The sequence below is a fragment of the Eulemur rufifrons genome, chromosome 15 (genome assembly GCF_041146395.1).
Source record: "Eulemur rufifrons isolate Redbay chromosome 15, OSU_ERuf_1, whole genome shotgun sequence".
NCBI lineage: Eukaryota > Metazoa > Chordata > Mammalia > Primates > Lemuridae > Eulemur > Eulemur rufifrons.
In genome coordinates this window covers 13,328,596-13,342,158 of record NC_090997.1, presented here as the reverse complement: position 1 = coordinate 13,342,158, position 13,563 = coordinate 13,328,596, and the positions used below count along the sequence as shown (strand labels likewise).

At 38.3% G+C, this 13,563-nt stretch overlaps 1 protein-coding gene across 1 annotated transcript in view; it reads right to left on the bottom strand.

The window, feature by feature from the left end:
* Positions 1-13,563, bottom strand: part of CDC5L (cell division cycle 5 like) — a 58,391-nt gene that overhangs the window by 27,167 nt on the left and 17,661 nt on the right. The window contains exons 8-11 of the mRNA XM_069487750.1: positions 13,265-13,453; positions 6,058-6,206; positions 2,221-2,383; positions 459-623 (exon numbers count right to left, since the gene is read on the bottom strand). Of these exons, the coding sequence (XP_069343851.1) occupies positions 459-623; positions 2,221-2,383; positions 6,058-6,206; positions 13,265-13,453 (666 nt within the window). The remainder of the gene's footprint in view (positions 1-458; positions 624-2,220; positions 2,384-6,057; positions 6,207-13,264; positions 13,454-13,563) is intronic.

Genomic DNA, 13,563 nt, shown 5'->3' with positions numbered 1-13,563 from the left:
AATTATACGGACACCTAAAAATATATATAGAAAAGTTAGCCGGGCATAGTGGCGCATGCCTGTAGTCCCAGCTACTCGGGAGGCTGAGGCAGTAGGATCGCTTAAGCCGAGGAGTCTGAGGTTGCTGTGAGCTAAGCTGACACCATGGCACTCACTCTAGCCTGGGCAACAAAGTGAGACTCTGTCTCAAAAAAAAAAAAAAAAAAAATTTAACAGAATATTTAAATTCCCATATATATACATATTTTAAGAATGCCCATCAAGATATTATGAGTTTATTATTAATTATGGGAGTATATATTATTAGTGGCATAGTAATTTACTGTAGGGTAATTTTTCTTAAATATTGAAAAATCTTATAAGTGGAGATCTTGAGACATTTAATAGCTGTTCTTTATTTTTTAAATCTACAGGCACATTCAGCCAAACTCGCCCGTCTTGCCGGCACAGTTACCCACCTGCTTTCGAGCATCCACGTCAGCAGCATCTTCAACATAAGTATCATCTGCTTCCCGGTCTTCCAGTTCCTTCTCAGCATTTTCTGGTAGAACAATTTCAAAATCATTCTTAGGGGCAGGAAGGCCCAACAATCCTAAACGGAGATGTTCACGGGATTCTCTTTCCTGTAGAAAAGAATTGGTCCTTCTCAATTCACACACATTAAAATATTCAACCAGTATTATGAGAGTATCTAAAAAATAAATAGCCTCGTATTAATTCTAGAAATATGATCCCTGACTTCAGAGCTAAGTCAGGTTTTTTGTTTATTTTCTATCTCCCTTTCTTCCTTACATTAAGACCAATCATAAACTTTGACTAGTGATCAATGAAGATACTCCGGGATATTCCAATAGAAGGTTTGGGGCAGGGGCAGAAAAAAGACCACTAGGATTTTCATTTGAAGGCATACATTTCTGTCACTGAAATTTAATAGCAAATGAAAAGAATAGGTTCAAAAGTTAGTTTGTCCTTTGATTAAACCTTAATCTGAAAGATCCCCAAATTTATGTGTTTATTTTTAATGAAAATACTAAAGTATATGTAGATAAAAGAAAAGGAGTCTGTATGTCCCAAAGAAACTGCCTGGTACCCAGTTTTCCCCAGTACATCTTTGGCTCACCTTTCCAGCCTCATTTCCCACTACTCCTTACACCATGATAGGTGCGAGAACCAGAAGAGTTGCTATGTCCAAAACATCTTCACGCTTACTCATATTGTGGCTTCCATTTGGGACAGCCCCCACCCTCCTTCTGAGTATACCTCTTCAGTGAAGGCTTTCTTGATACCCACAAAAGCGATTATTCCTTTCTTTAACCACCCCAAGCATGCTGGTATTATTCAAAAGGCTCATTCTGTTCTGATACTACAGTGATTTTCGGTCTTAGCTTCGTACTGCCAATCTCCCCAGAATGTAAACTTCTTTAGAACAAAGGACATCTTTATTCAACTTTAGATTCCCTAAATTGTTCAGATGCATGCTCTGCACACATTAAGTTCTTAAGAGTTGGCATTAGTTGATATCAATTTAGGCATTAAAAATATATATGAATTAACCAAATCAATACATGAAGTTAAAATTAATTTGTAAACTGAAGACAAGTCAATTATCATTGAAACTTCATTAAAAAAAACGCAGGATTTCTGTGTCATCAGATAATAAGGCCCAATAGTGAAATAATAAAAACAGTAACAGGGGCAGAAGCAAAAACTGTAACTTTTATAATTAGCTTTCTGTATCACCCTGCAAAATACACAAAAGAAAGCTTCACTGAAATCAGCAACACCAAATTAACTTGGCTTTGAGATCTACACTGCCCTTCTAAATGTATGAAGCAAACAGAGTAATTCAGTCTCAAAATCTAATTTATAAGGCATCTGAAACTCAAAATTGTATTTATAGAAATGGAAAGAGAAAATTAAATGTGTCATTCAAGAAAGGAAAGTATTAATAAACGATAAAAATTAAAATCAAAAGAGACACAAGGAGCATTACTTTCAGCATCAATATTCACAAACATAATAAGCATAAGAAAAAGTAAGTTTTTTGAGCCCAAAAGGTTCCCCCTTCTCATCAAGTCTTACAAATACTTTTCCTTTTCTGGCACCCACTGGTGTACAGATTCTTAAAGGATATGTGATATGCACTGACGGGGGGAAAATTTTGACACCCAGGGGATATAAAAAAATCTTTTTTAGTATGAAAAGGGAACTGACACTTACCATCTGCTTCACATAAGTGGGATCGCTGTAGTCTGCCATTCCATCCTCAGGATTAATGTTTAACTTGTCTCGAAGAGGAGTTCTACCTGGGGTGGAGTTAGTAACTGGTTTGGGAGTTGTTCCACTCCGGGGTGTCAGACCTTCCGCTCCATTAGAAGGAGTCCTAGAAAAACAGAAATCCCAATTAATAAAAGTGCCACTTACATTTGGATTGTACTTTCAAATGTTTTTCACATAAATTATTTTACAGGAAATATAGAAAACAAGAAAGAAATAAAGATTCCAGAAATTCTGTCTAGCTGGTTTTAAGTTAGCTCTCTAGGTAAAAATAAAGGTTTGGTCTAGCTAGCCTAATATTTACACACAGTATTTTTATTTTATTGACTTCTAATAATCATTACATTTAATATTTTCTTACATTTCTAAATTAGGTCCACCAAACATTATTTCGAGCTTTTCTTAATGCATCAGGGTGACTAAGAACAAGCAGCAGGCAGGGAGGCTGGCTGCCATACTCAGTGACCTTAGATGACACTTTTTGAGTTCAGTGTCCTCATCTTATCATTTGTCTCCTCCCTTTCAAGCTGTTGGTATGACATCATTATTGTTGTCACCATCAGTGTGCACACTTTACGTAGTTCCTCCCTTTACATTTTGTTTAGAAACCAAACACCACACACTTTTAGAATCACATCTAAACATGAGTAAGTTCTGAGTGAGGGCTAAGAGACTCTCCTAGGAATAAAATCTATACACTTTGCAGCAGCCTATATTTTAATTATTCAAAGTCTTTTCTGGGGGGGGGGGGGAGAGTTGCTTACATCCTATACCTTGGTGTGTTCCAGACTAGTGGTGCTACCAGACAGCTACTCCTAATAGGTGAGGTGTTACCGTGTAAGACACAGTCCCTGACCCCAAGGAGCTTACAATCTAGTTGAGAGACAAGACATACAGTCACCCCTCAGGCATCCATGGGGGATTGGTTCCAGGAGCCACCTTGGATACCAAAATCTGCAGATGCTCAAGCTCCTTATATAAAATGGCATAATATTTGCATATAACTTATGCACAATCTCCCATATACTTTAACACATTGCCACACTAGAAAAAAAAATTTTTCCTTGGGGCCATGGTGTTTTATTACATAAGTAGAAAAAAAACTTCAAAAACAAAACGATCCTTTCTAATTTAATGAAAAATCTGTTATTTTGTTTTGTTTTGTTTTCTGTGTGCAAGTTATATGCAACTCGAAAAATAGGTGAAGACATGTGAGTAACATATGCTTCATAAGGCCCCAGGCTCAAAACTAGCGTGAGTTAAATACAACTCACCAGGCAGTTAACATGTTAAATCATCTCTAAATTACTTATAGTATCCAATACAATGTAAATGCTATGTAAAGAGTTGTCATACTGTATTTTTATTCGTATTATTTTTTATTGCTGTACTGTTATTTTTTTTATTTATTTTTTTTTTTTGAGTATTTCTAAACTGCAGTTAGGCTGAATCCACTGATGCAAAACCAGAAGATACGGAGGGCCAAATGAACACAGGAAAAGAGGTATTAGGCTCTCTTACAAGCTTCACAAGAAATGTTAAATGTTATATAAAGACTGGATGCCAATGGTTCTTGATTCTGCTATCAAGTACAGCTGTAATAGTCTGAGATGCTTTCTACACTAAACAACCAGTAAGAGGATATATCCTAACACTTAAAAGCAAATCCCAAATATTCCAACCCTTAAGAATTCAAATTCCATTTTAACATGACTTTTTTCTTTTTTTCTTTTTTGGAGACGGAGTCTCGCTCTGTTGCCCGGGCTAGAGTGCCGTGTCAGCCTAGAGTGTCAGCCTAGCTCACAGCAACCTCAAACTCCTGGGCTCAAGCAATCCTCCTGCCTCAGCCTCCCGAGTAGCTGGGACTACAGGCATGTGCCACCATGCCCGGCTAATTTTTTCTATATATTTTTAGCTGTCCCGATCATTTCTTTCTATTTTCAGTAGAGACGGGGGTCTCGCTCTTGCTCAGGCTGGTCTCGAATTCCTGACCTCGAGCGATCCTCCCACCTTGGCCTCCCAGAGTGTTAAGGATTACAGGCGTGAGCCACTGCACCCGGCCTTTAACATGACTTTTTATAGCATTTGTATTTTAAAAATTCTTCTTAAAAGACAGTAGCTTTAAAAAGAAAACAAAAAAATTGTGAATGAATACTGAATTCTACTTAATGATATGCACATGGAGGTGCTTAGGGATGAAATGGACTTATACATACAACTTACTCTGAAATGCATTAAAAATAAAATGGATTAATAGATGGATGGATATATGATAAAGCAAAAACCAATAACAATCATAGAAACTAGGTGGTGGGTAGATGGATGGTCACTTTACCATTTGTCAACTTAAACGACTGAGAGACTGGCTCTCTAAAACAAAGAGTTTATTTGGGACTAGCAAGAGATTGCAATTCAGGATATGCATGCTATGGCAGACCATAGCTATATCCAAGGGGGCGGGGGCTGGGGCTGGGGCTGGGGCAAGGGGAAGCTTTTAAAGACAAAAGGAAGAACCCATGTAAGCTGTTTTGAAATGAACACCACTGGTCACAGGGGCTTAGCACAGGAGGTGGCATTTGCTCATCACTGATACAGGTTGAGTATCCCTTATTCGAAATGTTGTGACCAGAAGAGTTTTGTATTTTGGATTTTGGAATATGTGCATTATACTCACTGGTTGAGCATCCCAAATCCAAAAAATCAAAATCATGTTAGTGCTCGAGAAGTTTTGGATTTTAGATTGTATAAAAATGTTTACAATTTTTATAAAATTCACCCAATGATCATTAAAAATGGATCAGGATCTACTCTTTAAAATCAAATATAAAGTATTCAGAAACAAGGTGATAGCATCTGAAACTTTGGAAAAACAGAAGCTCCAAAATATTAAAAACCATGTTGCATTATCTGTTTTAAGACATACCATGTTCAGAGTTCTATGTAAGGTGGGTTTTATTTTTCTTTTTATGGATAGTTTGTAATAATAACAACTGTCCCTTATGTTAGTGAATTACACATGTACAAATTGAAACTGTAAATTGTGAACACTGGAAAGCACCATTGTGACATAGAATAAACATCTTCTTAATATATTAAAATGAATGTAAATGGAGGTTAAAATTACCTTACTGCGAAACTCAACTTCCAACTCTAAAGCTGTGGAGATTTGTATTCGTGAGTAACTGTTAAGAGCTTTGAAAACACTGCACATTTCTGTACAAGCCAGAATTATGATGTCTTGTAGCTTATTATTCAGCTTGGCAATTGCTTTTTATTTGTTGAATTTTATAACCTGGTATAACATATTTACTCAGTTTGAAACTATTCATTTCTACACACTATTTTTTAAATAACCTCCTAGATGAAACATACAATAAAACTACCTGCACTGAAATTTGGGGGAAGTTTAGGTCTTTTTTAAAAAAGTATTAATAATCATTGACTACATCTCTGATAAAAGGGCTTATTTTGGTTTACTTAGATAATGTTGCTGTTGGTGGAAATGATAAGCATTAAAGTGTTAACATCCTATGAATGCAGCGGATTTAGGAGAATAAACATTTTATAAAAATAAAAAATTTTTTTAAAAAAGGGAAGCCCCAAACAGTTTAAACATTTCCTGGATACTACTATGCTATTTATTACTATGAGTAAGGAGAAATCCAAAAGGCAAGTTGAATACTTAACTCCATTCTCTGCCAACGTTACTAAAGCAAACATGCTGTGCAAGTCCTTGGATTCAAGTTTTTCTAAAATACAAAACATGTCTTTTTATAATACCTGAATGGGGTAGAAAGAACTGTGTTTGGAGTCTGCACAACCTGCCGCTGTGGAGTCACACCTGAGAAGTCACTCTCATGCAATGGGGTATTAAGTCCACCTTTTAATGGGGTGTCCACATTGGTCAAGGCCATGAGGTTCTGGGCTTCCTGATTAACGAGAAGGCAAAGAAGCACATTTAACAGTATAGACAGGCTAGCAGAATCCTCTCTTCTGGTCCTACTATACAAATCTTAAAGCAGACAGAATTCTTACACATTTTCTCAATGAAAACCAAGAGAGAAAATGAATACTGGGCCATGGCAGATTTCAATACTTCCATTCCTTCTGTCAACCTAAAACATCACACACCAGAGGTTTGGAATAGTTTTATGTCGATATGGCATTTGTGGCCTCACATATGATACTGCCATTATCCAAAAGCTTCTCCTATTACCTGTGCCAAACCTCTTTATAATCCAAGCAGGGGTGGAACCTGTGGTCTCAAGGCCACCATGTGGCTCTCCAGATCCCCAAGTGCAGCCCCTCAACCTATATTAAAAGGATTTATTCTGTAAAATTTGGATTCAGTCAAAAGGCCACACTCAAAGGATCCAGAAGGCCACGTGTGGCCCCAAGGCCACAGGTCCCCCACCCCTGCACAGTGTTCATGAGCATATTTGAGTCTGTTTCTTCTACTGGGAAGTTTAAGATATTCCCAAGTGACCTATACACTTCAACAGAAAACAACTCATGGGGTCAGGTTCCTTTCAGAAGTCTTGCCTGATCTCTTTAGACAGAATTAACTATGTTCTCTTTAGTCCCTCCACTGTAACCTTGCCTTCATTGTTATCTTCACACCTATAAATTTCTTAATCCCCAACCTAGGGCCTGTGGCAGATTTTATTGTCCAGAGATGGTCACTACCATATCTTTCATGCTGCATATTCTTCTTACAATCCAACCTTTATACTCCTTCCATCAAGAGGTAGGGTCTATGTCCCCTCCCTTTGAGTCCAGGTGGGCTTTTGATTCACTTGGAACCAAAAGAATGCAGCAAAAGTGACACTGCTTGACTTCCAAGACTAGTTTAAAAATAGATGCAGCTTCCCATCACACTCACAACACTCACACTGGAGCCCTGAAATACCATGTGAGAAGTTCAACTGTTCTGAGGCCACCATACTGTAAGAAAGTCCAAGTCACATGAAGAGGCCACATGCAGATTCACTCTACATTCCCAGCTGAGGACCACCCAATCAACAGCCAGCAGCAACCACCAGACATGGAAAGATGATACCTCCAGGTGATTATGGCCTGTACCTGTCCAGTCACCCCTAACTGCTGAGTCTTCCTACTGAGGCCCTAGATATCATGGAGCACAGACAGGCCACTCCTTCTGTGCTGTCTGAATTCCTGACCCACAGCAATCAGGAGCATAGTAAAATGTGTTAAACCACTGTTTTGAGGCAAATGAAAATAAACAGAGCAAGACATTCCATTACTCTATATTTGTGAGAAAAAATCTTGAATTTCACATTATCAAAAGTTCTATGTATGTTCCTTTTGCTATTCTAAATATAAACTTCTTCCTGGAAAGAAATGTATGTGGGCTTAACTCCTGCATAAGAAAATAAAATAAGGATCAAAGGGTAAAGCATATACTCCCAGAAGAGTGGCAGTAATATGACAAATCATATGTGCCAATATTACAAACAGGCAAAGGTATAGAATACAGTATTCTTAAAGACCCCTCAGAAATAATCTGGCCAAGGAGTGGGGGAGGTTAGCCTAGCACAGTGCTGGTGCATCTGAGAGCTGTCTCCTACACAGTGGAGTTGCTTTTGTCAACTTGGTTACCCTGGAATGTTTCCCAGAATCCCCTTTCCCACATGGTGTGGGGTCAGAGTACATCAAAAGTGAAACATAGGTAGAGGAAGGGGCAGAAGTAGAGGTGACAGAGGTGAAACAGCAACCACTAAATTCTGAAGGCTGCCCTTTGTTGGAGGCAGTGAGAGACCTTTCGAGGCGCTGGCAAGTTTCGGTGTGTCTTTTGTCAGCTCCACGTCCACTTCTCCTTTACAGCCAGCCCTGGGGACCAACAGCAACCCCACGTCCAGCACCAGACTTCCAGCTTCAAACTCACAGAAACAGTAGCCACAAGGAGCCAACGACCATCCACAGACTTCTACACCAACCCCCACTTTGTGCCTCGCTTCCAGATTTCCCTCTGACCTCTGACTCACGCACACGAGGGCTAGTGACCTTTCCTGATCTTTTGACTTACCTTTCCAGATCTTTACTTCCCTAGCTTTCCTCACAATTATGTAAAGGACTAGTTTATATAACAAATTCCTTATTCTATGGTATTCATAGTGGTTCTGATCCCCTAAATGAACCTTGACTGATGCACTCTAGGACTAGATCAGAGGCCAAGAGACAACAGCAGACTCCTCATATCCCTAGCTACACACAACAGCAGCCAGAGGCACGACCTGTCACACAGAAAAGAGATACCCAACCAAAGAAAGTTCAGAAAGCAAAGACCAATTTATCAAATTTTGCATAAAAATAACTTAAAATATATTAAAATATATTATAGTTAACCAGGTTAAATTCTGGTTCCAAAGGGCTTCAACCAGCTGTGATCATTTTCTAATACCTTACCAAGGTAGAGACTTCTATTTGTCACCAAAAACCCATTCTCTTCTTCCATAGCAAAACAAGCCTCAATTCTTACGCACACATCTGGCTGCCCAGGACAAAGACTGTATGCCCCAGAAGTTAGGTGTGGCTGTGTGTCTAAGTTCTGGCCAGTGGAACAGAAGCAGAAATGATGTACTGGACAGACATGTTCTTAAGAAGGGAGAGAGTACGTCCTTCTTTCCTCTTCCTCCTTTTCTGCCCACCAAATGCAAACATGACTGCTGGCCCTGTAGACACTGAACCTATGACAAGAAGCAGCTGAGAAAGGAAGCTGGGCAAAGGGGGGTGGGGGGGGAGTGGGAACAAAACAGAAGGCACCTAGGTCTCCTCAACACCAGGGAGCACCACACCAGCCCCAGTTTATTTCTCTCTCAACATTTACAACACAAAACAGACATTAAACCTCTGTTCTATTTAGGCCACTGTTAGGAGTTTTCTGTTACAACTAAACTTAATTCCTACAAATATACTTACTTTACAGACAACTTCCCCACATCTTTTAGGAGAAGAATCCAAAGTTACAAGCCCTAAACTTACTGCATATGGCCCAGCCTCCAAACCTGTTTGGTATTTTTTCAAAATAACTCCTACTCTCTTAATTAACATTCTCTCATTACCTCAATACTATTTAACAATCAGTTTTCAAAGCCTGCTATGGGAATCAAGACAGTGTGGTGCTAACAAAGGATGGGTGAATAGATCAATGGAACAGAATTGAGAATCCAGAAATAATCCCTTACATTCACGGTCAATTGATTTTTTTAAAGGATGCCAAGACCCTAGAATAGGGAAAGAGCAGTATTTTCAACAAATTGTGCTAAGAAAACTGGATATTCACATTCAAAGAATGAAGGTGGACCCTTAACTCACAGTACATACAAAAATTAACTCAAATTGAATCACAGATCTAAATGTTAAGAGCTGGAACTATTTAAAACTCTTAGGAAAAAACACAGGAGTAATTCTTCATGACCTTGGGCTGGGAAAAGTCTTTTTAGATAAAGCTGAATGCATAAGCAACAAAATAAAAAAATAAACTATACTTCATAAAAATTGAAGCCTCTACAAATGAGAACATCAAGAAAGTGAAAAGATAACCCACAAAACAGAAAAAAACATTTGCAAAGTTTAGGTCAGACAAGGAACTTATATCCAGAATACATAAAGAACTCTTAAAATTCAACAATAAAAAGATAACCCAATTTAAAAATGGGCAAAGGATATGAATAGCCATTTCTCAGAAAATAGCCAACAAGCTCATGAAAAGATGCTCAGTATCGTTAGCTATCAGAGAAATGCAAATCAAAAACATGATACCACTTCATAACTACTCACAGGATGGCTATAATCAAAAACACAGGTAACAAGTGTTGGTGAGGATGTAAGAAATTGGAACCCTCACACATTCACATTCCTGACAGAAAAATAAAATGGTGCCGCTGCTTTGGAGAACAGCCTGGCAGTTTCTCAGTAAGTGTGTTACCACAGGACCCACTAATTCCACTCCTAGGTACGTATCCAAGAGAAATGAAAAACGTAGGTCCACACAAACACCTGTTCAAAGCGCATTATTCCTAACAGTCAAAAGGCAGAAACAACTCAAGTGTCCATTAGCTGATGAATGAATAAGCTAAATGTAGTATACTCATATTATAGAATATCATTCAGCAATAAAAAGGAATGGAGTACTGATACAACATGGGTAAACCTTGAAAATCTGCCAAGTGAAAGACGCCAGTCACGAAAGATCACATATTATACGATTCCATTTATACAAATGTGCACAATAAGGAACTCTAGAGACAGAAAGTAGACTGCTGGTTGCCTAGGGCTTGGCAGGTTGGAGGGAATGAGGAATGACTGCTAATGGGTATGGGACTTCTTTTTGGGAGATGAAAATATTCTAAAATTGTGGTGATGGTTACATAACTCTGTGAATATATTAAAATAGGTGAATTTTATGAATTATATGTCAAAAAAATTGTCTAAAAACCACATAAAAGGATTTCCATTGAATGATCATTATATTCATCATATACCAAGATGTAATTTTTTTCCCAAAATGAAAAAAACTTTTATTATTCTTCTTAAAATTTTCAAGTGCTAATAATCACACTTGCAAACTTTTCCAAATAGGATTACTAAAAACACTGGGGGTGGGGGGAGGGGCATGATATTTCTATCTGTCAGAGAAGAGGAAAGGAGAGAGGCTGAGGCGTGAATAAAGTGACAGAACCAGGAAAGCATGCCCTGCTAGGCTCTGCACTTCAGCGAAAGTCCTGGAGAAGTGCTGCATATATGCAAGCCACCCTGAGCCACATCAACACTGACAGAGCCTCTATCAGAAGCATCTACATCACTCCAGGGCCACCAGAAGGGGTTGGCTAATGGGATTCTTACAATACTCATAGTCATTACTGTCCCATATGATTAATAGGCTTATTTAGTTTATGTGGATTCCTGTCTGTATTCTGGACTGTTTGGGTCCCTCCAAGTTTCCTCTCTGGGTGGTTAGGTTTACTCTTTCCCAATCTGCCTGAACAGGCTTACCTGACACTTTACCTGGCCTTGAACACCCTGGAACACATTCCTTACTTATGCTTAGGGTCCTAGAGAATAAATGCAAAATCACAATATTGTTCTTAAAGCTTCTGATATGCTAGCCATTTTACTTATACACTTGTGAAATCGTGTGTCCAGACCTCAAAGCCTTGAGTTGGCTGACATGCAATGATTTAGTGAACTTTCATGAATAACAAAATAAGAAAAAAAGAGGAGAGAATATAAAGCAAAATCTACAGTATGGTTAGTTAACACATGAACACACCAACACACACACAAAAATGAAAAGACAGAGTGGCTTTATTCGCTGAAAAGAGCACAACAAAGGGAATACCAGGAAGAGTTAAGAGCAAAATCATCATTGTGAAAAAGGGAAATGAAGTGAGAGTTTTTATTTTAAATTGGAGACATCCACCCTTTCCCCCAGTTAAGTCCCCAGAGGCTGGCCAGCTTTATATCCTCTAGGCAGGAGATTGGAAGTTACTTCTCTGAGGAACCTTACTAAGCTAAAAGAAAAGACCTAGAAATACTGACACCAAGAATTCCCCAGTGAAACACCCCAGCCAGATCAGCCTCCAGGGAGGCCAGCAGTCAAGGAACCTCACCCACATCCAAGGAGCTTCCAGGCAGCTTTTACCTGCTCCCCCACTCCCACCCCTAGATATATAGGCCAAGAGCCAAAGATCACCAGACATTTCAGGAAACATCCAATAGGAAAGACAGAACAACAATAAAACAAAAAACTTAGAGACTGTGCAAGGAAAAGAAAATTTGTAAAAACAAAACAAAACTATCATTAATAGCCTCAGGGAAGTAACAGAAGATATTCACAAAATAAAAATAAGATGTTAAAAAAAATACTGAACACGGTTTAAAAAGAGCTCTAAAAAATTCAATATATGACAGCAGAAATTTAAAACCTGAATAAAGTTGAGAAAATCTACAAATGAATAAAACATTTGTAGTATTAACTCCCAAGTATGAACTCCTAAGAAAAACAAATACTTCATAGCAAAGTACACTATTATGCTATATATTATAAATGTTACATATTTTTATAATTTTTACAAATTATAAAGTACTTCATGGCTCAGCAGTGAACAGGATTTAGAGTCATAAGGTAAACCATGCATATAAAGCTAATCAAAAATATGATACAATCATAATGGAAGATGGAGGAATAGACAAAGTGTCTGATAGAGACAGAGGGTATGAGAGAGCCAAATGTCAAATTCAATGTGGAAAAACAACAGATAATGTCTGAAACTGAAAGCAATCAACAAGTAACAAGCATATCCACAATAAGAGAGTAAAAACAAAGAGTTATAACTGGTGCCTCTGAGGAGCAAGTGATGAGGGGCACAACTGTTTTCTTACTAAGCTTTACACAACTATTTGACTTTTGAATCAAGGCTTTAAAATTATACTCTTGACTATTAAAGAAGAGGAAATCAGATGTAAAGGCACTAAATGATTCCACAGTGTTTCGTAGGCTTGAGTAGTCTCCGGTATGCAGACACCCTGGGAACACACATACCCCATGTGTTAAAGAGAGGGAGAAAAGTGGCACTGCTGACATACTGTGCCAAGCTAAGTATAGAAATGCAAGGAAGTTCTAAAAATTACTAACTACACACATTTGATATCTTTCTAGGATTGCTAGGCAACATGCAATTTTGAAATGCCATGCTTTACTAACAGATACAAAAGACCAATGGAGGTAGAAGGGCTGGCTTCAAAAAGCTGTGAACTAATAAATGTAGAATTAAAACCACCTAAGTACTGAATCTACTGATTTAGCTTCTCTACTACAGAAATGCTCTAGGATCTATGCATTTAGAACTCAGTTTTAAACTGTTTACCCTAAAAGAAATACAACCAAACCACTTAATATTCTCTTTGACAATACTTTTAAGGACAAGAAACAAAGCGTAAGGCTCACTCTACTATGACACCTTACCTGCAGAATTCTGTCCTGGGAAGCTGGTGTTCGTGGTGTTCTAAGAGCGATGCTGTTGTTGGTGACATTGTACTCAGACAAGAGAGTACTGGAAGCAGAGTTTGTTATGCCAGATTCTTCAGCAGTTTGACGTGCAATTTCACTTGCTTGGCCTACTTTTACAACTTCCTGGAGTTCTGCGTCTGAAATCTAAAAAGACACAATTATCATAGTAAGCAACATTTTAACTGAGAACCAACATAACTTCCTATTTCCATATTCCAGAAAGATGAAGCTATCTGACGAGTACTAAGGGGCTC